The sequence below is a fragment of the Dermacentor andersoni genome, chromosome 2 (genome assembly GCF_023375885.2).
Source record: "Dermacentor andersoni chromosome 2, qqDerAnde1_hic_scaffold, whole genome shotgun sequence".
Classification (NCBI taxonomy): domain Eukaryota; kingdom Metazoa; phylum Arthropoda; class Arachnida; order Ixodida; family Ixodidae; genus Dermacentor; species Dermacentor andersoni.
The window spans coordinates 26,707,388-26,734,453 of NC_092815.1; the positions used below are offsets into that span (position 1 = coordinate 26,707,388).

Consider the following 27,066-nt stretch of genomic DNA (forward strand, 5'->3'; position numbering starts at 1 on the left):
GTTGTCGTCAAGCGCAGAGGCAGGAAAGCACGCGAACTTGTAGAAGTTTTTCATATAAAATGCCGATACGATAATTGCGTATCTGAGCCGTTAATCTCTTAGATTGTGAGATGCAGCTGCTCGCTGATTTATGCCATATTGCTTTCTAATGGCATGCGCGCGCAGGTTTTGTTTTTCATTTATGTGTGTTGCTCTTATTCAATTGTTCGACAGCGCTCGTCCTGCGTACTTTCTTTTTTTTTTTTCGCGTTGCCTTCGTTATCCGCACTGATTTCAAGTATGCATCCGTTTCAAGCAGCGGCTGTGTGAGGGAGCTCTCTCTGGCACCACGCGGCACGCAAGCGTGTGCGACCCGTGGGTGTCGTTAGCGCGTTACGAAATCCGTTGCAAAAGTTCGCGCACAACCAGGCAACAAGGCCTCTGGCATCTGCAACGCCTCGCACCGTGCAGGTCCCGACCGCAAGCGCTAACGACATGCAGATGCGCTCGCCCTCCTTTGAAAAAAACAAAGAAGAAGAAGAAAAAGAAAACTGTGTGCTGTAGCCCAGCCTATAAGTGAACGTATATAGGATAAGAATACTGGGTGTGTTCTAACTTCTGGGCCAGGGTTCTCCGAAGACCGGGAAAAGCCAGGGCCTAGCACGCCATCGGAAACAGCTCGAACGAGGGCAATGACCTCCGATAATTATACAAGACGGGAGGGAGGACGACAAAAGAAAAAAAAAAAAGATCCTAACGAGGAGAATCACGCGGCTACGAAGAGCGTGCTTCGGTCATCCTTTTTCGCTTTCCGCTTTAGTTCAGCGGAGAGTTAAAGGACGCGTAAAAAAACAAATAGAAGAAACAGGCGACCTCATCCCTCCCTTCGCTGCGTACGTTGCTTCGCAGAGGAGGTCTCTGCTTCTGCGATACTGCCTGCAAGCCGTTGGGGCACGTTTTCGAGAATGAAAGCCGCGGCGCTTCGCTGTACCGCGTGTGCGGAACGGGACTGCCTTGAGTGGGAGCACCCCATTCCGCTGTTCAAATGAAACGCAGAAATGCTCTCATGGGGCTGCCGCCGAAGTGATTGAAATAGGCTTTGTTGCACTTGATGAGGGAAAAAAGCTGACCTCTAGAGTGACTGTTTGGAGCAGTATATTTATTTACGCTTTAATTTTCCTCTTATATATGTATGTGTTTGAAAGAAAGGCGCGGGGGGGGGGGGGGGGGGTGATTGCGCGGAATAATCGCGAGAAAAAAGTAAGGGAAAAATTAAGCGCGGAGTTTTCATTTCCGTAGCTCTGCCCCAAGTGCGGATATTAAAATGCTGCCTCAGAGCGAGTAGGTGGACGAAGTTGAGATGTGTAAGCTATCTACTCCTTAGTCTTTACATCGTTTACTTTAACTTTGCAGAAGGTCTATTCAAGAAGCATTAATTGGTACTTTTCAGATAATAATAATTATAGGTAAACCCTATAAATTAACGTATAGAGTATTTTAGTGCATGTACTGCGTATTTGACAATGAGCATCGTCACCTGCCATCGTTTCTCTCTGACTCTCCCCCCGTCACTCGGTGAGTAGGCTAATATTTAGTTGAGCGTCCGCTGCGCTCCGACTTGCCACATCGGAGCGGCGGGCGGTTTTCACGTTTTATACCCAAGGCAATCGGGCAAGTTAAGTGCACTTACGGGGAGTGCACTTCGGCACCTTCAACGCGGTGCTAAACGGGAAAACAGAGCGCACTCGCAGTAAATAAATAAATAAATAAATAAATAAATAAATAAATAAATAAATAAATAAATAAATAAATAAATAAATAAATAAATGGCGACAGCCTAGGTTGAAGACTGGGCGTGTTCGTATAGCATAATAGAGGTTGGATTGCGGGCCAACGCACACTTTGCAGCGCACCGGGCCGGTACAATGCCTCGATATGTGGCCATGCATCTGGCATTTGTAACACTGTTGCTGCCCCGACGTATTCGGCGACAGGGTAATTGCAGAATCCAAGCGGGACTCGTTGAGGTAAAGGCGAATTCCAGTATAACAGATCGACGACGTGTCTCTTTGACCTTGCCGCCATCCTGAGGGTACATGTAAGTGGTGAGCCTCCTTGCTGTAACGACGCTGGAGCTGGCCGTGTATGAATATGGGACACGGGCTTCTACAGCCACGCCAGCTAGCTCAGTTACCGTGAGCAAACGGTTGGCGGCGGGCAGTGTTGACACTGTAACCATCAGGCTGCCGTCCTTAATTGTTAAGGCGATGGCTGAGAACTTTTTCTTGAGCTGACGTTACAACCGCCGATGACACGATGTTATGGTTAACATTCCATGGGTTTCCTCTTCTAGGGTAGGTCTGAAGATAACAGGGACACCAGCACTTTTTTTTTTCTTGTAGGATACGACCGTGAAAGATGCCTGGTCCATCTCTTCTGCATTTTCGCCCGAAGGCTCTTCTTCGCGTAGTCTCTTGTTCGCAGGACCTTAGTAGCTGCTACTGCAGGGGCTGCAGGACTAGTAGTTGCCATGGATGCAACGTTGAGTGCATCATGGCGGTGATGTTCCGTGTCGTGGTGGATACGGCTCGGAGCGCCTAGAGGGTCGCTTGATGTGCTTCTCCGGGTGGGCGGGGACCTCCAGGTCGTGCCACGGCGAGCACAGAGCGCACAAAAAGGTTTTAGAAGCTATCAGACGGGCAGAAAAACTGAATATTAGTCCACTGGTCTCAGACGACCAATTCTCCAAGACATCTTCGTCGTTGTCATCTACATTGCGGATGCTGGAAGCTGCTGTCTTGCCGATTGTACAACAGCTTGGGCCACTAGACATGTGGGCTTGAATAGACAACTTGTGTCACTGGGTATGTGTGCGCAAGCTTCGTCGACGCTGCGGAGTACAGTGACGGGAAGACCTTTGCCGTCGTTGTGGTCGACTCGGGCGGCAACATTTCCAATAGCGCCTCGATTCGCACTTCAGACCCCAAAGTCGCCGAGCAAGTCGCCATCGCCCTCGCCCTGCTAGACGGTCGTGGGTCCGAAATCTATAGTGATTCCAAAGCGGCAGTTAGGGCTTTTCAAAAGGGTTGCATCGCCAAGGAAGCTGTTCGTCTTCTTAGCGGCTCGAGTCCACATGCTCTCACAAACCATTCAATTCACTGGTTTCCCGCTCACGTAGGATCGGTCGAGGGTGCTCCCCCGAACCTCAATGAGTCTGCTCACGAGGCTGCGCGTGACCTCACCGACCGCGCTTCCTCTATAAGGAGCACTGACTCCCCTCCTCTCTACGGTCACAGGGACGCTCCCGCTACTCACAACGAGATTATTAAATATTTCTACATGTCCAGAAGGGTCTTTCCACCCCCTCACCCCAAGTTGAATAGGGCGCAAGCCGTTTCCCTTAGGCTCCTACAGACCAGCACATATCCGTGTCTGTCCGCTCTCCACGAGGCTTACCCCGACGTGTATCGCGACGACGGCTGCCCGTCCTGCGGCCAGACCTCCACTCTACCTCACATGTTCTGGGAGTGCGGGTCGACATACCCCAAGTTCATCAAGGAGGAGTGGGACTCGCTTTTGCGTAGCCCCGCTCTAGAAAAGCAAATCCTGGCCGTCCGGCGTGCCCGCGACCGGGCCGGTGGGCTAGACCTGCCGGTCCCGACGTGGGACTAGCCGGGTGCGCGACGAGTTCGCGTCCTCGCCGGACCTACAATAAAGTTTATTCACTCACTCACTCACTCACTCACTCACTCACTCACTCACTCACTCACTCACTCACTCACTCACTCACGTCTCACGTGGTCCTTTTGGGTCGCTGTATGTGCAACTGGGCATGCGGCACTGGTAAGCGAACATTTTTGACCAATCCCCCAGAATATGTGCAACTGGCTATAGCGGCCGAACAGAACAAGAGAAAAGTGAACAAGTCGGCTACAGAGACCCGAAGAAGCCGGCATCAAAACCAACCGAGTGCGGATAAAGAAATAAACGGTACAAAACGGGACGAGATTGCGCATCGAACAAGGAGTGTTGGGCTACACAGATAAAAAGTGAATCAAAATTCGGCAAAAATAAATAAATAAATGAAATCGCCTTCACAGAAGTGAAGAAATCGGCAATAGAAGCAGCTGAGTGTGGAGAGAGACGTTAAGTGAACAAAAGGGCCACCAGTGAGGAAAACGCAACGAAAATGGGACAAGAGCGTGAATTGAGCGAGGAACGTCGAGATACATAGAAGTGAAGACATCTCAGTAGACATCAAAGAAACCTTCGCTCGTAATCAATTTCCCCATATGCGTGGGATCCGCCGGTAATTATTATTTTTGCAAAGCGACACCGAATCGTTGGACTAGTCCGCATAAATCGGCATCACTTCCGCAGGAGCAGCGAGGTGCAATCAACGCCTCGGAAGTCTTCCCCCGTCTGGTTAATTAAGCAGCACTCTTCCAGCTTCATTTTCTCATATATCTCCAGTGACAACGCTGCAACGAACCTTTCCCTGCAAAATGAGCCGAAAGAAGAGAACAGCGCGTGGAGATTGAACATTGATCTCCGCGCGTCTATGAACAAGGCTCATTTGACAGTATTGGTTTCATTCATCTGTGACGCACACTTCTCAAGTCGCGCTAAAAAAATCACCAGCGATTACGATACTCCTTAAGGCGAAATTTGAGCGCAGCTTCATACATGTTTTCATTTCGCGATATATTGGGTGGCGCGGACGAACTGTCTCGTGCAGCACGTTGCATACGGAGCGAAGTGTGTCGCGACTGCCTCGCTAATCGAGAGAGGCAGCGGGTGGGTGACGCGTGGGCGCGATCCACAGCAGCCGCCGCAGAAAGACCTCCGCTCAGGCAGCGCTTTGTTTCCATACAGACGACGCGCGCTACTCTGGCGTCATCTCGTAGCCATCGTCGCCGCAGAGCCCGTCTTGCGCGGCTCTACGCTTTTCTTCTCAAGCTTTCACGATACCCTCATCCTCCGCATTCCATCTCATGGTTCCGCTGCACCCCCCACTTCCGCTTTCCTCCTCGCGCTCTTCGCTATCTCAGTCTTTCATCTCCCGCTGCGCTCCGCGCTCGCTTTCATCCTTCGCTGTGTTACTATATACAGCCTGTATATAGTAATATACAGGGTGTGCCAACTATGATGCACCAAATTTAAAATTATTCAATTGCCACGTAGCTGAACGCAACCAAGGAAACGTTGTTTGCCGTCGCCTGGAGATCCTCAGACTATATTTTGCATAATCACGTAGTCTTAAAGAATTAATCAACTTCTCAAATATTGTAACTAGGTGAAAAGTGTCAATGAGAAAATTGTAGAGCAACATGAAGAACTCCCGATACTGCTTTCTGTTGCTCAATATGTGCTACATAAAGTGTTTTTCTGAGCGTGGAAGAAGCCCGCGAATACACAAAAAGTGCCTCGAGCGGCCAGACGCGCGGCAATTTTGCGTGTATACCAAGCATTGTACTCTTCGCATAACCTTGCCACTACAACAGAAAACGGCAGACGAAACGGGGTGAAGAGCTGAGCGAACGTCTGTCTACCGTTATCCGTGGCTGTCGCTGAGGTTATTCTGCTCACGGATGGCCGGAGATAGAGCGAAGGAAACAAGCGCGCGAAATTTCTTCCGTCAGTTGGGCAGAGCGACAGAAAAGCGCAGCGCGAGAAATATTTCGAAACCTCGGGAGGCCAAAGTCTCCTCGTCCTCACGCAACAGGGAAAGTTTAGCAGCACTTGCTTGCCGCTGTTTCCTTGGCTATATCTCCGCGCAACCTGCAACCACGTTTTGTGGGCTACTAAATTGGCCCATGACAAGGCAGGAGGAGCAAAGGAGAGAGAGAATAAACTTTTATGCAGTAGGAGCAAAACACGCAAGCGAGCGAAGGCGAGGCGACGAGCGAGCGGACCGGCGACGAGCGAAGGGAAGGAAACACGTCAAGGAAGAGAGTGGAAAGACCCTCTCGCCACCTTTCTTTGTCGTTCATCTGTTGCGCGCGGTGCACTCTGGGATAGGGCAAGCTGCCTGCTGACGGGGTAGTTGGTTCGCTGCGCTCGCCGTTGGCTGCCGTGTCTGTGTGGCTCTGAAAGTGCGGGTTCTGCGCTGGTGTTGGCCGCGCGTGTGCTTCTGTGCGCGTGCCGTTCCTGTGGATTTAACAGCTGCCAGCGTTGGAACAGGTGAGCCGTGCTCCCCAACGGTTGCTCGCTCTGAAACGTGCGAATCAACCCGTGCGCGAGCGTCCTTCTCTTCTTTTTCCGCCCGTTTTTGGGAGCGAAAGCGGAGTTTCAACAGCCCCCGTTTGACGCCGAACCTGTGCATCCACCCAAGGACGGCTTTTAGCCAGCGCGTCAAGCCAGTGTGGGAGTCCAGCCTCCGTAGAGTATTTCTGCTCGTACACGTTTGGCGATGTCTTCGTTTTCTTTTTGTCTTTTCCACTTTAGGCCTAGCCTAGGCAGCGTCGTGCGCGGTAAGCACTGCACCGGACTTCAAAAAAAAAATCTCATGTCGCTGCGACAAGTGCGCGCGCTTCGTGAAAAGATGGCGAATCATTTGCGTTTATAAAGCCGCGGCTTCGCCGTGGCTGCATGAACTCCGGCCGATATTGCGACCGTTCCTTGTGACGTTCCTTGTCAGCCGATCCCGGTGAGTGCACTAGCAGATGCTGAAAGGACAGCGCCTCGGAGCATTGTGCATTCGTGGCCTTTTGTGTCAGCCCCCAGCGGTAGCCTTCGCATTGTTACCCGCTCTGTTTGTCACTAGCCTAAATCTTCGAGTTCGAAAAAGTGTGCCGTTCATGCTTTTTAACTGCACCTCTTGCATCGCTGATTTCAGCGTTTACGTAGAGCAACACATTTCTTTTCTCCTTCTACATGGCTCTCGCTAGTCTTCGCGTAGGCTGCACAGATAGCGTCACTGATGCCGAGGGAAGTAAACATACGGCTTGGTCAGAACCCGTACTTTGAGTTGGCGCTGCTTGCTGATCTTATTCTGCAAGTGCTGCCGCTTCATGATATCTAAAGTATTTCGTGCTGTGAGCATTTGGCTAAATACATCGCATTTTTAGTAGTATACTTCCTGGTTTTTGTCAAATAGGTGTGTGTTCGAACACACTCGCTGGAAAGTGTACTCCACTGAGAGTATCACTGGACCTTTCCGTGTGACTGCCTGCGAGTGAAATGCGAAGTGCTCTCGTTCCACATTTGCCAGTGACCAGTATTAACCTACGCTCGTGCGCGACATTTTCAAGCTTGAGTTCTGTCCTCTGGATTTCCCTGTTCGTATTCTCATGTGCTAACCTTTCCGGAGCCTAACCAGCAGACTACACAGGCCAAAAAGCGTAGGTTGTCGGGTGGGCAGGCGTAAACCCCGCTTTTACGTGAAAGCTTCAGTCAATTCACGCAGCTTTCTTCCCGTTAACTCTTTGAATCTCTTGTTTATGCTGGCATAATCACGGAGTCTTTCTTTTGAAGGCTCCGCAGAAGCATGCCTGCGTGGTTGCCCAGTGGGAATGAGAGAGAACTCTCCTGACGCTGTAGCGATTGTACTGTCGCTTTTTTTTTCTCTATTTTCCAGGCATAGAATATAAAACACCACGATATTACTTCAGTGGCGACGGCCGAACCAGACTGATCGAACTTTCCGAACCTCCGACTGGTGCAGTCGCGGCGCTGCTGCAGTAATTTCTAGAACATCGGTCGAGTCGGCGGGCAATCCCGTTGCGTTCTTTATAAAAGGCGTGGTTGGCTTGATGCGAGACAGCTGCTATCGTTTACGACGCCGCGCGTGTGGATACGTTGAGCTGCTCACTTAAATGCCGATAAATTTGCGCGGCTGCTTATGTGCAGTACGCCATCAAAACAACGCTGTCTAATATACAACGCTCCCCTTTGTGCTTGTGTCTTTCGATTACTAACTAGCCAAACTGTGATCAGCTATCATGTGTAGAAACCCAGCAATGCACTTTTCTTTTGCGTATTTTCTTTGCACACTTTTTTAAAGACTGTTCTACTTTGAACATTTGCTATACTCGCGGACAACTTTCAGTGGCTTTGAAGGGAAAACTTCGGAGGCAAAGCGCGCACAAGTGAGAGCACTTCTGAAAAGAGTCCCGCGTTTTAATTCACGTTAGGTTAGGCTGAGAAAGAGAAAACATATACACCAACAGTTAAGTAACACAGAACACTCCGCTTAGTATAAATGTCTATTTATTTTGCGGCTTTTCCCTTCCGCGTCGGGGCCAACGCAAAACCGTCGCACGTGGAAGCTGCTTCGATTCAGCGGCTGTTCCGAGCGGCCAAAAGTACTGTCAACACTGCCGGACTACTTGGCGCGGCGGTAACACATGTGCAGCAGCCATGCACCCGTAGCTTTCCCTTCATAGCCACAGAAAGTTGTCCGCGAGTGTAGGAAACATTTGTGACACAGCCGTCGCACACATTCTTGAGCGACTTCGCAGGAATATTGATCCTTTAGGCCACAAACATTGAACAGTCGAAGAATCTTCATTGTAGACATTTCTTCTCTGCCACATTGGAACATATTTAATCAGTTGAGCACATAACAATGGCCCCTATGTGCGAGCGAAGTGGTCATTCTTTCAACAAGGCAACCTGTGGTTCCTTTTGTCCAGGCAGTTCACAAAATTGGGCAGTTCTCTCGAAATATTTACTGCTCTTCATCGAGGTTCTGTGCAAGTGTATTACAGGGACAAGCATTGCGTGGGCGAGTTGCTGGATAAGTTTTCAATTCGGACACACCGGTTCTTGTGTCCTTGGAACTTGCAGAGTAAGCCTGCACATCCTTTGTCCTTAATTCAAGTGCTCATACTATTGTCCCAAAATAGGCAGAAGAGCACTGTTGTGGAACATTGTTGCTGCACATTCTTTTGATTGTAGGTTGCATTCCTCTGACTTTCGTTGATTAGTTACTACATTAAAAAAACCAGATCCACCAAAATTTTTGTTGTACTACAAAGCAAGGTTTTACCTCGCTTGTTGTTGATGCCGCCTTTTAAGTAACTTTTGCCCACTGCATCCTTTCCTTTGACCCATTGTGCTGTCATGTGACACAGGACAGCATGTGACCTGTGTTTTGCTTGTCCATGTCAAAAGTGGTGCTGTCAAGATGGATCGGGACCAGCTTGCCAATTTTCAATCCTTCCGTTGACATTTGATGCCACATATGTTCTTGACATTTGATGCCACATATGTTCTTCTCCCCTTGCCATTCCATAATGTCTACTCATGCTGCTTTTTCTTTATGCAGAAGTTATTTGTGGCTATGTCTCACTGTAAACTCCTGTCAAAATTCATAATTGAACTTTTATCTCTGCTGACACATGGTTAAATTATGCTTTTTGGTTGCATAAACTAAAGCTCCCGTGCCTTACTGCAGTAATTTGTGCTATGCATTTCGAACATCATGTAAGGAAGTTTTTGACATTCCAATTCCTGGACCAGGATGTCTCACATTCCACTCGGTGGTTATTGAATGCTGCGGCTGTTGAACACATTGAGCTTTATCAAAGCCCACTGGATCAAAGGCCCCTTGGCAGTATGAAATCGTATGTGGCTGTGGAATGAGCCAATGACAGGTATTTCATCTCTAAGCACTGCAGCAGTTGATGGGCATCAATGAGTTTGTAACAGCATTCAGTGAGCATCTGTACACTTGTTTTCACCATCACTACATTTGCGAGGGGTATTCATAAAAATTCTTTTATTGCCATGAATAAATAGAGGTTAAGCAGTGAGACTCCGGTGGCAGTTTCGTCAGTGCCCGCATTCACATAAACCTGCTGCATTATTTGTTCAACAGTTATCTGCCGGTCAGGAACTACTAGTGTCCACTTGTACATAAATTTGTGGTTCACCATTGAGCAGGGGTCAAGCCACCCCATTCATTGTCATAGTGGCTTGTTCGACTGCATTGAAATCGCCTGCACCACTTCACAATCACGCCATAAGTTCGGGCATTGTAACCATACACTGCACCAGCTCTGCATGAATCTCCCTGGCATTGGGTTCCTTCAGCTGAGAAACCAGATCACTGCTTGTGCTTCAGTCATCTTTCTTGATGGGCACTACCATTCTTGCATTGATGTCCTAGGGGTGTTCCGTGGTACTATATAGAACAAAATTGTTATATTCCGCTGTAACTGAAGACGTGCACTCACTTTGGTGCTTACTGTGGACGCCTATGTGTACACAATAAGCATATAATTAAACTGTGTGCACGAATTTATTACGGTACAGATCATACAAACTATAAGAACGCCACTTGTGTGCTTCTGTTTAGAACTTGTCAATGAAGGCTTGGCTTATAGGGGATGAATTGCACTGTAGGCTTTCACTGGCTTCATTAAGCACCAAATTGGGAATTATCACTTGTCATTGAGCAGATGCGTGTCACTTTGCATTCATTGCAATTCTTTGCACATGCAACCAGTAATGCTGTATTATTCATGGTATTTGAAGCACAGACATAGAAAGAAGGGGTAAGGACAAAAAAGCACTTGTGCTGTTCTCTGTTCTTGCTTTGTTTGCGTTTCATTACCATTAGTATTTAGACTATCCCAGCTTTCCACTCTTGCGCTGTACTGGCCAAAGTGCACAATATCTGTGGCAGGGTGTATTAACTTGTGGTACATTTTGTTCCCATTTCTGGCATGTTCATGTTCAGTGTGACCCCTGAAACATTGGCAATATTTTACATATCTAGTCAGATGTGCAGCAAGTGAAATTGTATATTATGGCACTAGAGCACATACATAGTTGCTGGAATAAATCTGGCATGCCCTCCTTCTTAGTTGCTCCTAGTTCTGCGGCTAAGCACAAGGTGGGACATTTGATTAGTGGCTAGTAAAGCCCCTAGTACCTAGGGAAGCGCATTACTTTTCGAAGCAAGATCAGGATGTCTTAGAACACGCACTTATACATTGAGAGATAAGAAGGAAGAAGCATGTGCTTGCTGCAGTAAAGATAGGGAAACGATGGGGCGTGTTTTATTAGACTGTGAAGATATCTGCCCAGCAGTCGATTTAGAAATCATTGGCCTCCTTGAAGCCCTTGGGTTCAGCGAGAGCAGGGGAAAGGTAAACATGTCTGCAGTAGATTATTCACAGGCGATTGGAAGATTGGTGGAAGGAAAGTAGGGAAACGACAAACAACACAGGTGTACAAAAACAAAGTTCACAATAGGTGTTCAATAACTTGGGTGTGGGAATTCACTGTAGGTTTATTCGTTTTCTTTTTTAACATAAGTAGGAAATTAGGCAATAAAACATCACAAGCTTGGTGTGCAACCCACCGCCCCATTCCAAAGGGGACGCTCATAGCATCCATCCATGTGGGGGTTATATTTTTGTAGGAGTGGAATGATGAAAGTGTTCATGCGTTTGGATGCAAGTGCATGCTAAAACTTCAGGTGGTTTCGAGCCATTTGGGAGCCCACATTCCTTGTGTTGCTTTGCATGATGATCTCAAAACTTAAATGCTGTGCCTAAGGGCTACTGTTACTTGAAACACGCAGTCTTAGGTTGTAGAGCAATTGAAAGCTTCTTTTAAGTGCAGTAGAGTCCTTAACCCTGAGTATATAAATGTAGGTTTTTTCTTTAAAATGATAGTTAAGTTTTTAGAGGAAGGAAACGCATGACACGAGAGAACTAGAAAAAAAGGGGTTAACCGAGGGGCCCGATTTTTATTAATTATATCATAAGAAGCCAACAAACACTGACACCAAGTACAGCATAGGGGAAATTACTTGTGCTTAATAAGTGAAATAAAGAAACGATAAATTAATGGAAATTAAAGTGGATGAAAAAGCAACTTGCCGCAGGTGGAAACCGAAACCACAGCCTTCGCATTTTGCGTGCGATGCTCTACCAATTGAGCTACCGCAAAGGTTGTGGGTTCGGTGCCGTATTGCTGAACTTCATATTGCATATTGCGGTGCCATATTGTTGAACGGTGCCAAATTTGTTGAACTTCATATGATAGTGTTCAATAAAGCTAAGTTGCTGACCCATAATGATGAAAGAAGGTCCACCTGTGGTCTCATGTGCAATTAACCGACACTGTGCATTGCTTTTTGGGGACGGTATGTGTTCTGTTCGGCAACCATTATAAAAAATGTCCCAAAGTGCCATGAGACTTACAAAAATGGTTTGTAAAGGGAGAATGGTATGCTCAAGACTATTTTTGAGCAATCTGTTACAGTAGCTATGTCCATTCATGAAGCAGGAGAAACAGCATGCAGCAATTAAGATCCAAATTACGGGTAGAATGCAATTTCATGCTCTGTCTCCAAATTAGTCTTCTATTCTCATAGTTTATCTTTGTCCGGCTTTTCTTTAAAATGAAGTTGCCCCTTGCTTGGGGAGTCGTCCCATGTAGTGGGCAAGTCATTCTTGAAATAAATTGGGAATGTGTAGTAGTAAAGCTACATTATTGAAAATATAATAGCAGTGAGCGCCCAGATGCATGCTTATGCTGGTTCCTCATGAAGATCAGAAATATGTCTACTGTGGTCATTCAACACTGTTTTCCAGTGTGTTTCAGTTGACAACAAATTATACGTTAGCAAGTGTGTATTCTTGCATTGCCAAGTGAAAAGTGGCCTGCAGATGTCTTATGGAACTTCGTGTGATGCAGGTTGAGGCAGCAGGTGGTGTAGTTCCTCCACTTCTGTTCAACCTCGAAAGCAGACGGTCGAGACATGGTGGACTACTACGCAGTCCTCCTCGTCTCCAGGAGTGCTACCACTGATGATATCAAGAAGGCGTAAGTATGAATTTCTTTTTCAGCAGCTTGTTCGCGCACATCAAGACCATGCATTGCCACGTGAAGGGGATTTTAAGGTGTAGTTGCAATGGGGATGGAATGTGAGTGTTTGTGTATCGCAGTGCATGTTAAGAATGGTAAATATCTAGACTTTTGTGCAAAAGATACGACCACAAAAGGAATACACACATCAGTGTGACAGACGTTTGACTACCAACTGTTTATTTGAAATCCAGGGATCAATCATATATGGTATTCACATGAGCACACCTTGCTGAAGTGTTGGCCCACGTGCAAGTCCGGCATGTTGCATTTCTCTCGTAGTGATACCGCCGTATTACTTAGTTTCTACCCGCTAGTTCTTTGCTTTTAATGGAGAAAGCTTCCACTAACTTGTGTACTACTACATTTTGCTCTTATCTAAATTTTGTATCTTCCCCAAAGCGAGGCACATACCCAGGTGTACAGACGGCCGCTTAAATGAACAGCGCCATTTTTCTCAACGTTCATTGAGGGAATTTTCCCCAGCACAGTCATTGGTGAAGTGCCAGGCCTGTACAAAACGCTCTTGCTGCCACATCAGGAAATCTTGCGCATTGCTCCCGTGAAACATTTTACATACATAAAGTAGTTTTTAATAAACATCTGGTAGTTAACGCCTGTCCCTTCTATGTGTTTATTCCTTCTGTGGTCATCTGTTTCACACAAAGATGGAGCATTTCACTGTTCTGCACTAACTAGCCCAGTAACATGTTCTCATGTTTAAGAACCGAAAGTAGTCACAATTTATCCTAAGCTGCCAACTGTGTCTCTCGTGGCCTCTGTGATTTTGGAGACATTAAACTCGTTGAAGGAATTGTGATTTTTCTCTTGTTTGCTAGAATTGTTGCGACTCTTTAATAGCTGTGCAATGCACAGCTTGTCTTCGTTACATATAGATTTTTATTGCCTTCTTTACTAGTCGTAAATTAAATTGTTGGCATAGTTACTTAGCGTAGTTGCTTGATGCAGTGATGACTGAAAAGCAAATTTGGCAAATTTTTGTTCGGACAAACGAAAGACTAAAGAAACATAAACTTAGTGTCAAGCAGGCTACCAGGAATCTAGGTATCCATGTCAGGGAGAGCCCCTCTAAAGCTTGTGCCGCAGAATTCAAACGCTGTGAAGTGCTGAAGAAACACAATGGCCAGCTGGTTCGGGAGATAATTGAGGCAGCCGAGATTGCCAGACTTAGTGACCAATGTGTTAGCACGCCATCCTTGTTACTAACAAAAAAAGAACTTGAGCTTTTGCACGTACACCCACTATCTTGAGTGTAAAGAAAGTGCGTTTCACATGATGTGTAATCACGTGACTGCGACACGTGTGGGCAATGGTATAAGAAGCCGTGTTTCTTTCAAATAAACGATGAAACACTGCGCTTGTGGTGTCATCTTCTCGTCTTGTGTCCGTCTACATTTTGTGCTGTTAACACCAGGATGGAAAACCAACAAGCCCGAGCTGCTATTCTAGCGGAATAAATTTGGTGAAGCACTGGCGATGCATACGATAGTCTGGATGCTTTATTTATCATATATAACTCCTGCTATATAAAAGGATATTGCTCTTAACAAGTTGTGTTCTCTTCTGTTGATATTGGATACAAGTTACTGTTACATTAGTCAATATATGTATGCTGTAACTGTTCATCCAGTGCTTGTGTCAAGTGTGTGTTAAACATGCTGGCGCTGCTGAGCTTCTTTGAAACATCTGCATTGAGTTTATTTCTTTCTGCCTACTATGGCTAATGCAATTTCCTGCTTGCAGGTATAGAAAATTGGCCTTGAAGTGGCATCCTGACAAAAATCCTGAAAAGAAGGAAGAAGCTGAGCGGCGATTCAAGGAAATCTCAGAAGCTTATGAAGTTCTTTCAGATGGTCAGTGTTCCATTGATCAAGCACCATTACAGTTTCACATGACATGTCGCTATCTGCCATATTTATCTTAGATTTGGCTCGTTAGAAAGACAGGAGGCTGATGTGTTTTCTCCATTTTAGTGTGTGCACTATTGCATGTACAATAGCCTGTTTTGCTGCAGTTTTTTTTTGGCTTTCATAATATGTCGGTTGTCGTAAGAATGGTACTTCTTTCTCATGCTGCCAGAGTAAGTTAAAGGGACACTAAAGAGGGGAGTAATTTGAGCTTTATCAGTAAATCACCCTTCTACAATGCCAGAAAAGAAAGGGCCACATTTACTCTTAAAAGTAGGCTTGAAAAGGCAGAAAATGCACTGACCAAACGATGGGTGCTGCTGCCTTGGAGTTCCTGCATCAGCTTGCTGTGACATCGTGAATTTTGACGGCGTCTACTTGCGTCTAAATAATTTATCTGTACAGATGGACTAGTCAAAGCGCCTCTTCTAAGGCACGATGGGATGACTTGTGCAGTTTCGATCTGCTTACTCCGATTGGCACTTCTTTTAACAGCTTCTCTAGTTGGGTCCAAATCCCCCCGATCGTCTTTCTGTACAACCCAAATTTCCTGGCAGCATCTGCTTGCTTCATTTTGCACTTTATATCTGCAATGATGTCCAACTTTTTTGCAACAATCGGGAAAGTGCGGTGCTTGACGGAGCTTGTTGCTGTCGGTGCATGAACCAGGCACACATCCTATTGAATTTAGGTTATGTGCGTAAGGTCTTTTAGAAGTTTCCTGTAGGATTTCGTGACACTGTTTCTTTTTCCTCGCCAGACAAAAAACGCAAAGTGTACGACCGGTATGGCAAGGAAGGCCTGAACGGCAGTGCTGGCGGTATGCGGTCAGGTGCCCGCCACAGCCACCATCACTTCAATGGATGCATGGGTGGTGTTGGTGGATTCTTCGACGATGGGTTTACCGCACCATTCTTCAGCTTCACGTTCCGGGACCCGGAGGACGTATTCCGGGAGTTCTTTGGCACAGACTCATTCCACATGTTTTTTGACAACCCATACACGGCCACCAACACCGGTCGTCCACAACAGCATCACCACAACCAAGCCAGGCATGGGCACTGTAAGTCTGACTTCCGCTTCTCCTAGGAGTTGTCAGAGAGAATGAGCCTGTACACATTTCAGTTTGGAGGCGTTTGTACAGTACAAGACACATTTGTCTGGAATGCACTGTTGAATGTCTAATAGGGTGGCTCTTGAATCAACTACTCGTTGCATGTGCGTCCTCAACGAAAAAAAAAAAAAAAAAACACGCTTGTTGCTTATGTGCAACACCTGAAAGCACAGTGACCTGCTTTGTTCCGTCTCGGATTTTGCAACAGGATCATATTTCTTGGTTTACATTGTTCAGTAAAACACCTCACATCATTATTAGGCTAGTTGGTGCCAGTTTAGGCGCGAAGAGGCAGCGAAAGGATTTTAGTTATTTGTGGTTTGCTTCTGAGTTGGTGAGTACAAAAGCTAAGCTTTTCTTTATAATATTTTTTTATTATATGAAAAGCGGCTGTATGACGTCATTGTCAAGCATTCCTCTGACTTGTGCATTAATCACATTGCACTGTTTCGCCGAAGTGCACTAAGGCAGTTGTCGTCTAGGACGAGAATCATCACACGTGATTATACGGTGTCTCGTGAGGGGCGTCTGGCGTACCTTAGGAGAAGATCTGAAGCACTCCTTGAACCAAAGTAACAATTTAAGCTGCGCTTTCTGGTTTTCCTTCGAAAAGTCTGAATTGATATCGATGTTGCTGAGTGTCTGTGCTGGGCCGTCCATTGTCATAGACGCATAGGATTCAACAACACTCGCTATGGGCTCATTGAAAGCGATAGCTGCAGGCCGAAATACGTGCCGATGTTCCTGGCTGAAATTTGTCACGAGGAATGCAGAACGCCCACCTCGAAGCATGACGAGACTGCACGCTGCACAATATGAACAAGCTATAAACAAAGCATGCAAAAGTGGCAATTGTTTTAGTGAATGACGCTAACGAAAACAAAGTGCTATCTCATTGCGAAATATGAGTGGTAACAAAGCAGCAGTAAGCACTAAATCTTTCATGTTAGAGTTGAAATTCAGGTCGTTGCAGGTACGTGTTTTCTCAGCAGGAGCTGCTGAATGTAAACCATGCGGCCTGAGTTGCTGGCATTGACTGTACCGCAAAGCATTGTTCATTGAAATTTATTGAGACATCTTGGCAGAAGATCAAAGTTAAAAATTTTGCATGCTTGCCTGGGTTGCAAAACTAGCAGTTGAGGATATCTGGATAGATAGCTCCATGGTAGCAGCAATAGGCCCACCAGAGCCCATCATGTTCACTTCTTGCAGGTGAAGCAGAACGTAGCATCTGTAGGTAATCATTATCTTGACACAGAACTCTGCTGCTGTTAGGCCGATGACCATTTTTTGTATGTTTTCTTTCATGAAGCTTATTCACCTTTCAGATTTTTACGAAACATGTTTGGTTAAAAAGATGCCTTTTCATTTTTCATATGGCAATGATCTTTCTAATTATTTTACCACTTGGGATCACTTATTAAACATCTGAGAGGCATGGCACCTGGTAGTGCTCATTTCCGTACATGTGGTAGAATAGCGCTTTTGCTGTTGCATGCAGCTCTTGCAAGGTGAGGAATTTTATGATGGGATGATGAGTGACGTGCCCCCCCCCCCCCCCCTCCTCGCCACATTATTTTTCTGTCCACATTCATGGTTATCTCAATCTTGTCAAGTGAAGGCAGTGAGGGGTTGTATTCAAGTGTGCTTGCTAGAGTTCCGACACCTCTGTTGCAACATAACTTTAACAATGCCACGACCAGTGCTGCAGTGCTCGTGGAATTTAGCTATTAGGCGATCGCTTATTTAGTAGCTCTTTAGCCATTGTGAAATGCAAGTCAGTGTGCATTTGCTACTTTAATGAATAAGTTTGACCAAGTTAGTGTTAAGGAACCTGAAAATAGATTCTGGCTTCAATTGGTAGATAGCACTTTATGAATATAAAATAGGCCAGTCTTTACAATTTGAGGAATGGCAAGCCATCGACCAAAGAAAAGTGATACCACATTATTGCACACGTTCAATTCCTGGCCTCAGCAGCTGCTTTTTTAAAGGGGGCAGAATGCAAGAACTGATTGCTCAGATTTAGGTGGTTGTTAAGAACTTCAGGAAAACAAAGTTAATTCAAACATCCCTAGATGTCCCTCAATATTGTTACAGGATGTGAAACTCCACACTTATGTTTTCTCAATGCTGTTTGTGAGTAAAGATAGCATTGTGTTCAAAAGATGGAAAAGGCAAAAATTTTGTCAAGTTCTTGGAATTTCTTCAGTGTAAAAAAAAAGGTTACTTCAAAGAAATAACAGTGAAATTCATTGCATCTCCCTATCATCGCTGCAATTTGGATGGAAAACTTAAGAAGGGAGTTGACCTTCATTTTATTTGCTAGTAATCACACTTTCTGCCAGACTTAAATATAGCTTTAAAAGAATACTAGTCTAAAATGATTCGGTGGTGTTCTTCATTCTTTGAATGGCCTTCCCCTGATTAAAGTTTGTACAAGTGGCAAGAACCACGGGGAGTTTTTTTTTCTTTTAATTTACTGTCGGCATGAAAGCACATGTGAAACATCAACAGGTTACGATTCATACATCCTGTCAGTTCTTCAGAATATGCAGATAAATATTTCTTTATTGGCATTAGCTTTTCCTGCTTTCTGCTGGACTGCATCATGTGAAAAATAACTTCATATGAAGGGTCAGACAATATTGTTTAACCAGTTGCATATTAGCAACTTTCTCTAGCATGTTCTTTGTATGATGCAATTTTTTTTTTGTTATTGTACAATGAATTTCAAGAGTACTTTGTCCTGAAAGTCATCTAATCTGATTGACATTGATTGGTCAATATAATTTGACACCTGCTGGAACACATGGATGTGTGTGTGGATCTGTCGCTGAGTTCCATTCCTTTTTGTTTACAAATTCACACTGTTTAACTACCACGTGTGTAAATATTCTTTGCAAAAGAAGCCATCATGGTTTGCTGTCATTGTCAATAGACAGTCCTATGGATGTATTTCTCTAGAATTTTGCAATGTGTCTTTTGAGTATGCAAGATGAAGGAAAATGTGTAGGGCTACTCGTGGCAAGTGCCTTTAATTTGAATGGACAATTTGCAAAAACTCTGCAAGTTGGCTGTTTGGCAAATCACTACTTAACCACAATGTCGTGAAACCGGGCTGCTTTTCTGACCTCGTGCTCTAGGTGGGACAGAGCTGCACAGTGGTGGTAATGTGTTTACGTTTATTTTCTCTCTGCAATTTGGACATAAAGTATTGCAGCATTTAACTAGAGTTACTGCAATGAATTTTCATCTATTCAGTTCAGGTGGATGAGTTGGAAGCTATACCCCATTTCACACATAGCGTGCAATGTAAAGCATACCAAAACTTAATGCAGTAACAATAAAATTCAAACAGCCCTAGACGACAGGACCAGCGCTGTTTGAATTTTATTGTTACCATGGAACACCAATTCGCCCAATCCGTGGCCCTTCTGTAGTTCATGCAGTAGCTGCGTTAGCACCAAGAAATGTTTTTTGCCAGCAATTACATGAAATTGTTATTTCTTTAGGCTCGGTAATAAAGGAAAAAAGTGCTATGCTTTAATAATCAACAAAGTGTGATATGTGCCAGTTAATGCTGTTTTAGATCATTTCACATTTTGTTGTTTTTCTTTTTGGGCTTTGCATTAGCAGCTCATCATGGCACATCATACTCAGGCTGACATTGGGCTCATACGAACACGTGTGACCGTGAAACTTGGCTATGAAATATGTGGAGTTATGCATTTTTATTTGTGAACTTCTTTTGTCACTTCCATAGCATTGCATGCTAAGTATAAAACTGATTGTAGGTACATATTCTAGTGATAACTTTCGAGAACATCATTCTAGTGGACGCCAAGCTGGTGGCACACCTTCCCATAAATGTTCTTACCGTCTCATCATTGCGCTTATCATTATTACAGCACTGGGTGGCCTGATGTCAGCCATTCGCATAATGATCTTATGCAAGAACACTTTTGGGTCATTCCATGCCAAACGTCCCGACCCCAAAAGTGACCATCGCTGAAGTTCCTGAAAAAATTTGCGCTAGATGACTTTTGTGTGAATAAGGTTTCGCCAAAGTATTTTCGTCGAAAAAAAATTTGTGATCACGTGATCGCTCTTTCAAATTTCCGGGAAGAAGCAAAAGTTGGTTGGAGCTAATTTTTTTTTATTCAAGCCTGAAAGTAGGTACAATAATAAACTTTATTTTAGAACATTGTACTGGCATCCTTCTTTCATATTACGTTATAATTGAATGAATTTTAGAATTTCCTGAATTTATTTGGCTCAGTAAAAAATCAAAAAAAGTTGCGTTTTCAGACATTTCTTGCATAAACTGCGTTGACTTTTCAGCTGCAATAATTTTTCTGACTTTTTGCCTTTTGCTATATTGTATGTTAAAAATAATTCCCAATTATTAAAAAATATATTTTTTGAGAAAAATACCTCCGAAGTTGGAAAAAAATGACTTTTTGGCGAGATTCAAGCCACATTTAAGCATAAAGGCCCTCCAGATAAAAATATGTCAGATAGGTCAATATACGCATCGGCCTCTTAGCTTGTGATATGGAAAGTTTCATTCGAGTAAATTTTGTTTGAAGCGAGAAATTATTTTTTGATGTCAGCAACCCATGTCATTAGTAGGCACTGCACACGTGCCACCGCTCTCCTTGTCGTCTCCGTATCGTCGTCTGCTTTCTCCTCCTTGTCTGCCGCCCAGCAGACGGCGGCTAGTATATATAACTACTGCAGATTAAAATTTTTGACGTTCTTTTGGTTTTTGCTCTTTCGGTGCTTAAGAAAACGCAAGGAAAACGGCTTTTGATGCTGGAAGGCATGATACTGGAGCTTGGATTTCGCATCCATTCTGAAGGTGTTGGACCGAGTTATGTGCCATATTCTTTCCTATGTTCCTTCGTTGCGACAACGTTTGTACGCATTCCCTTAAAATTCGCTCACAGGAAGCCTCGTCTGCCGCCTTGTGCGTCTGTTAGCTGATCACACTATTTTCATCGGAGAAACACATGAATACAGAGGTAAGGGTAAACAAACATCCCCAGAAGGATGTAAAGCCGTTTTCCTTGCGTTTTCTTAAGCACCGAAAGAGCAAAAACCAAAAGAACGTCAAAAATTTTAATCTGCAGTAGTTATATATACTAGCCGCCGTCTGCTGGGCGGCAGACAAGGAGGAGAAAGCAGACGACGATACGGAGACGACAAGGAGAGCGGTGGCACGTGTGCAGTGCCTACTAATGACATGGGTTGCTGACATCAAAAAATAATTTCTCGCTTCAAACAAAATTTACTCGAATGAAACTTTCCATATCACAAGCTAAGAGGCCGGTGCGTATATTGACCTATCTGATATATTTTTATCTGGAGGGCCTTTATGCTTAAATGTGGCCTGAATCTCGCCAAAAAGTCATTCTTTTCCAACTTCGGAGGTATTTTTCTCAAAAAATATATTTCTTAATAATTGGGAATTATTTTTAACATACAATATAGCAAAAGGCAAAAAGTCAGAAAAATTATTGCAGCTGAAAAGTCAACGCAGTTTATGCAAGAAATGTCTGAAAACGCAACTTTTTTTTATTTTTTACTGAGCCAAATAAATCCGGAAATTTTTAAAATTCATTCAATTATAACGTAATATGAAAGAAGGATGCCAGTACAATGTTCTAAAATAAAGTTTATTATCGTACCTACTTTCAAGCTTGAATAAAAAAAAATTACCTCCAACCAGCTTTTGCTTCTTCCCGGAAATTTCAAAGAGCGATCACGTGATCACAAATTTTTTTTCGACGAAAATGCTTTGGCGAAACCTTATTCACACAAAAGTCATCTAGCCCAAATTTTTTCAGGAACTTCAGCGATGGTCACTTTTGGGGTCGGGACGTTTGGCATGGAATGACCCTTTTATGAATACAAGCCTGCACCTTTTCTTCTGAACACATTACCTTCAAGACTGTTTGTCAGGAGCTTGTGCTCTTAAACTGTGCCCACTAGCTTATGGGTGCCAGGCGCTGTGCACAGTTCCTACTCTTTTCTAATATTGGGGAGTTTAGGTTTTTCGCACCAAAAGTTAGGGGACTCAAACTGCCAGGCATGCAAACGAGTGAAAAGATGTGAACAAAAGAACGCAAGCAGGGCACCAGGTATGCAAAAATGCTTGGGTATGCTATGTCTAAAACTCCTTGGTAAGTGCAAGAATGGCAACTGAGGAAATATTTTTTGCCTGGATCAGCTTTCCAGGGCACCTGATTTGCAGAATTTTGCAAAATGTCCATTGTGCAGGATTTGCACCAGCATCCCACCATTCCTCATGTGCATTTCCACTGAGTGGGGGGGGGGGGGGGGAGGGGAAGGAGTGGGGGAGCTTTGGGCACAATAGGGGCACAGAGTGAAATTGTTGTAGAAAGGGGCAGTTTTTTTTTTTCTTTTCTCCTTGGCCACTGGTTCTTCGTCTCTTCTGGATTTCAGCGCCTCTTCTGAGTCGCCACCGGGCAAATGTTGAGGGTGGAGGTCGCAGGGCTGCGGCCCGTAACCGTTTCTTGCACGGACATTCAGGTGTGAAAAAGCGGTCAAGAGGCTGCTCCCTTTTTCTGTTATCCTCATCACACCTGCTGCCCCATATGTTTGTTTATTTTGCTCTCCCTGCTTTATTGCACTGCAAAGCAACACATGCTCCCTACCTTGCTGCTTTTGTTGTCAGCACTGCCCCATGTATGGTTTAGTACACCATGGCTGGCTGTATTCCTGGGTTTGGTTGGCTGTTTGCAAATTCCCTCCTGCTGCCTAGTCGGCTGTACCCCTTCATTTGCACCCCTGGCAGTCCTTTTTCTGTTTGTTTGTTTGTTTGTTCTTTGTTTGTTTGGCTATTAGTTCCTGCACATCTGCGGAATCAGAGTTAGCTGTATAAAACTATAATGTAAACTGTGCAGTTTCGACTGAAGCAAACTTTGGTGTTGGGAACCGTCGATTCTGGTGCCTGCACAACTTGGCGATTAGCATGTAATGTATTGATGGAATGTAGATGTGGCTTTCAAAGGCTGACATCTGTCGTAGGTAAAAAGAATGAATGCCTTCTTACGTTCAAAGATACCTCTTAGTTAACACCTGTAAGACTACACCAAAAGCAGATATCACAATTCCTTGAATTGCATTAATTAGAATACCTAAAGGGGTTAAATGGGATAAACAGGATTCTGCTAGTGTACGGTTTGCATGAAATGTATTTACATGAGTTTTGCAAAAGTTATGTTTTAAAAATTAGTTGAGTATATCGGAGTGGTGTATAAGTTATCAGTTTTATCCACATTGGAAATGTAATATGTGCTTTTCACTGAATTTGAATATCCGATTAGCCATAAACATCATCCCTTGGATTTTTTTTATTTCCTCTTTTCAGCCATTTTTTTACAACATTCGAGGCTAAATCAATAATTTGCTGCTGACAGTTTGTATATTCTGACTTTCTCTTTTAAGTGCAAGAGACCTTATCAGAATTGGTTCAGTGGATGCCAAGTGCAGCAATATACTTGTGTATTCAGAGTATCTAAGCAAAAGTGCCGAAGGTAATGTTTTCTCTTAAACAGGAAGCAGGCCACTAGTAGATATTGGTGACTGGTGCTACTCACTACTCTTGGCCCATGCTGCCTACCAGTGAGAGACCACAGGCTTCTTCCTGGCTTTGCCACTCTGCAGCCTTTGTACTACAAATATGGCCACCAAGTCCTAAGTCCCACATGGCTTTTGCCGTTGAGAAAGGAATGAATTGCCCTGTGCATAAGATGGAACTGTATTGGCTGTTGCAGAATTTATTCCTTTTCTGCCTACGGCAGTGCTGTTCATACCCCACTGTATTCTACAGGTAGCATTGAAGACATTTTTCTTTAATTTCTTTAAAATGTCAATGGCAACTGAATATTTTCATTATGCCTATTAATTTTAGAATCGATCATGGCAGTGGTGCCTCCATTATTTTATGTGCTGTGTAGACCTTGATCTTCAATTCATAGCGAGTGGCTCCTTATCTGGGTGCGAGCTTGCTTGGTGAATCGTCCATGCTAATGTGCATCTGATGTGTTCCTGTTGTGGCTTGCTTCCCTCTGCTGTCTGTCCGCCGTCTATGGTGCCAATAACATTAGTTTGCTTGTCTAACTTTTCTTTAGAATCATTTTCTGGTGTTACAACTGTTCTCTTGGCATGTTTTATTTACCAGCACTGGCAGAGCTTTGTCCACAGATGTATTTGTGCTATTAAGTTAGCCTAGCTGCTGTAGCACCTTTTATTGGGGGTCACTTATAAATGGCAAGCCTCACACTCCTAAATTTTCTGTGCCAAGCCATGCTTGGAGCCCTTTATCAGTTATGTTCATTTTCTAGCAGATCACTTCGTTATATACAGTTCTTTCATGAACAGCTGCAGCATCGCCTCATTATTTAGCACACTAAAGCAGTACTCGCCCAAGACAAACTAACCTTCAGAAGCCTTTCCTTTCTTTTGTACAAACACTTCAGTGCCAAATCGATTTGTGTTAAAGGGTCCTCTTAATATTTAGTAGTGCTTTCTTTTTATTGCTAATAACATTGCCAGTGTTGGCTCCTTTCACGCTTTTATGACATTAGACATCCTGTGGCGTATATTGTGCACCATTTGGCCCTTAATTGACTGCCAGTAGTGAAGTTTTTTTTTTTTTGAGCATGCTGCCATTTGTGGAATTGTAGGTAATTAAGGTTACAGGTGGGCCATTGGTAGTCTGTGGTAATAATTTTGCCTTCCTTAATATTTGCCATTTCAGCTGCAGCGGTTAACAGGAGAGACGACTTCTTCCCCCTTTCTGGCTTTCCAATACCAAACCTTGGCTTTCCAGACATCTTTGGTGGATTTGATGGGTGAGTTGCTCCATTTGTTTATGGGCCACACACTGCATATTTCTGATCATACAGCAAAATATAGCTCAACATCTGGATGGGCTGGATCATTTCCATGTTGCAGACCTTTTGCATGATGCCAAAAATCCTGTGCACATATTGGATTCCCACCACCACTGTAAAGGATAGCTGCACCAGCAAGTGCAGAATGCGTGTAAAAGTTTGTCGTACACGTGCACTCTGTTACAGGTCTCATTGAATTTGCTGTGGTGCACATACATACACATTGTGTGTTTGGTGCATAACATGGCCCTGTGAACGCAAGCTCGGTTCCCCACAACAGGACAGGTCGAATATCTTGGCATGCTCCCACGCTTGCATGACAAAGGCGTCATTGACTACTACAAAGTGAAAGCTGCAATGATGAGAGTCCTTGACTGCAGGAGCAACATTTTTTTTTCTTGTCATTTTGCATCCCATAGGAGCATTAAGTACATGAACAAGAGGGAAACAAACCAAGAAAGTTCGGTAGAGAAAGGTTTTTATGAATCGTAAAAGTATTCTGTGGAGAACAGTTTCTTCACTGGCGATGTGTGTATCCTATGGGGCTATACGTGTATATATGTATAAAGTTGAACGCCTTCATAACGAAGTGCTCGGTGCCTCAAAAAAAATTTTGGTTATACAGGTTGCTTCGTTGTGAACATTGTGCCACTCGCACTAGAGCATACTAAGCTTGTTCAACAAAACCAAATGTTTATTTAACATGAATTCAAGAGAGACTTGGTGAAATAACTCCCTAATCTTCTTGTGCGACTTCAGCCTACATTAATGCGCAGAAATTTGCAGCATGCTCTGGTGTGAGACGCAGGAGCTAAGCAAAGTAATGCTGCAGACTGTCAAATGCCTCTATCACCTCCCTTGCTGTCAAAATCCTTGATTATTACTTTCACTGACATTCACATTGTTTTCACCATAGCTGGCTTTGAAGATGTTCTTGGCCATCAGTTACGATTGCTGGCACAGCATGGCCTTAGTCGCTTTTGCGCCATTAAACCCGAATTAACTATCAGTTACGATTACATCATCAGGTTGTCATCAACTGCGATGTATTCATCAGCCATTGCAACTGCTTATATGCTGAGACAAGCAGCATACGAGTTGAGCGATTCCTCGAGAAGTCAGTAGTTCAGCTGCATATCGGCATGCTCTTCAATAGCTGCTGTTAGTGCTAGCGTAGAACGTACCTTTTTGACATCTGCGGAAAGTTGTGGCAGAATTCCTACCTTGTGTTCATTTTAAAGCAACAAATCAGCTGTCGGGGATGCCTAAATTTCTTTGTTGTAGAGACATTTGCAATACATATGAAAGATAGAGATTGAGCGCAGACTTAATTAGTCCATTGTACAGGTCATTTCTCTGTTGAGGCATTTATTGTAGATGCATTCAACTATATGTATGGGCTCTTACCCAGTGGCACTGGGTACGTGCATCTCTAGAAATCCCTAGGCACCTAGGGTAGAGCAACAGCAATGAGCTCACTCTAGAGTGCAATGTGTGTCTCTAGAGTGCTCTTGGAGCAACTCGAGCAAGGCAGGGCTACACTCGAGTGGACCCCCGTGCTATGTTACAAGTGTGACTTCAAATCTAGTGCTGGGGTGCCTGGCCTTTGATGCAAAGCAGCTTTTCAAGAGATGCAGTAAGATCATAGTTAATTATTCAATTGTATGATCTTTCCTTGGCCAAAATGCTTTTAATTCAGGTAGAAATGTATGGTGACTACCTAAACAGTCTTTTTTTTTTTCTTTGCTACTTTTTACTGGCTGCTTCGCAAAAGAGGCTAGATAACTGATACATGGCAAAAACCGGGTTAATCTGGACAAGCATCCTTCAAATTAAAGGTGCTGCATTATCTTGTGTACTTTGTGTGATCATATAGCATGGCCGAAGTGTGGCCTTACTAGCATTAGTATTTGGATGTAAGCTCGATTCAATTATTGCAACTACAGTTGTGTGGCATCTCATCCTTGGCTCGTGAAAAATGACTGCTGTCACCTGCATAGCTTTAGGCAAGTGATGCATTTCATTACGATGGGGCTGTGGGTCATGAGTGTGAAAAATTGGTATAACTAGCCACGTGTGTGCTGTACACATTCACCTGTCTTTGTGTAACTGGTGAAGCGAAGGTGCTGCACTTATATGTTTCAATCAGTAGTGTGAAACATGGACAAATGGTTGACTGCCAAGAAGTGGACCAAGGTCACAGCTGAAGTCGCTGCATTGAACACTGTGTTGAATTTTGCACATTTGTGTATATCTTGCAGCTGGAACTGAACATGTAGCACATTTGCCC

At 44.3% G+C, this 27,066-nt stretch overlaps 1 protein-coding gene across 5 annotated transcripts in view; it reads left to right on the forward strand.

The window, feature by feature from the left end:
• Positions 1–27,066, forward strand: part of mrj (DnaJ heat shock protein family (Hsp40) member B6 mrj) — a 207,797-nt gene that overhangs the window by 174,435 nt on the left and 6,296 nt on the right. For 2 of the 5 annotated variants that reach the window (XM_055077329.2, XM_050189668.3), the window contains 5 exons: positions 12,637–12,765; positions 14,572–14,681; positions 15,496–15,798; positions 22,321–22,407; positions 24,641–24,734. In XM_055077329.2, the coding sequence (XP_054933304.1) occupies positions 12,701–12,765; positions 14,572–14,681; positions 15,496–15,798; positions 22,321–22,407; positions 24,641–24,734 (659 nt within the window). In that variant the 5' untranslated portion in view covers positions 12,637–12,700. Of the gene's footprint in view, positions 1–5,994; positions 6,163–6,607; positions 6,629–12,636; positions 12,766–14,571; positions 14,682–15,495; positions 15,799–22,320; positions 22,408–24,640; positions 24,735–27,066 lie in introns of those variants that run through there. The other 3 variants (XM_050189667.3, XM_055077330.2, XM_050189669.3) reach the window with 3 other exon arrangements.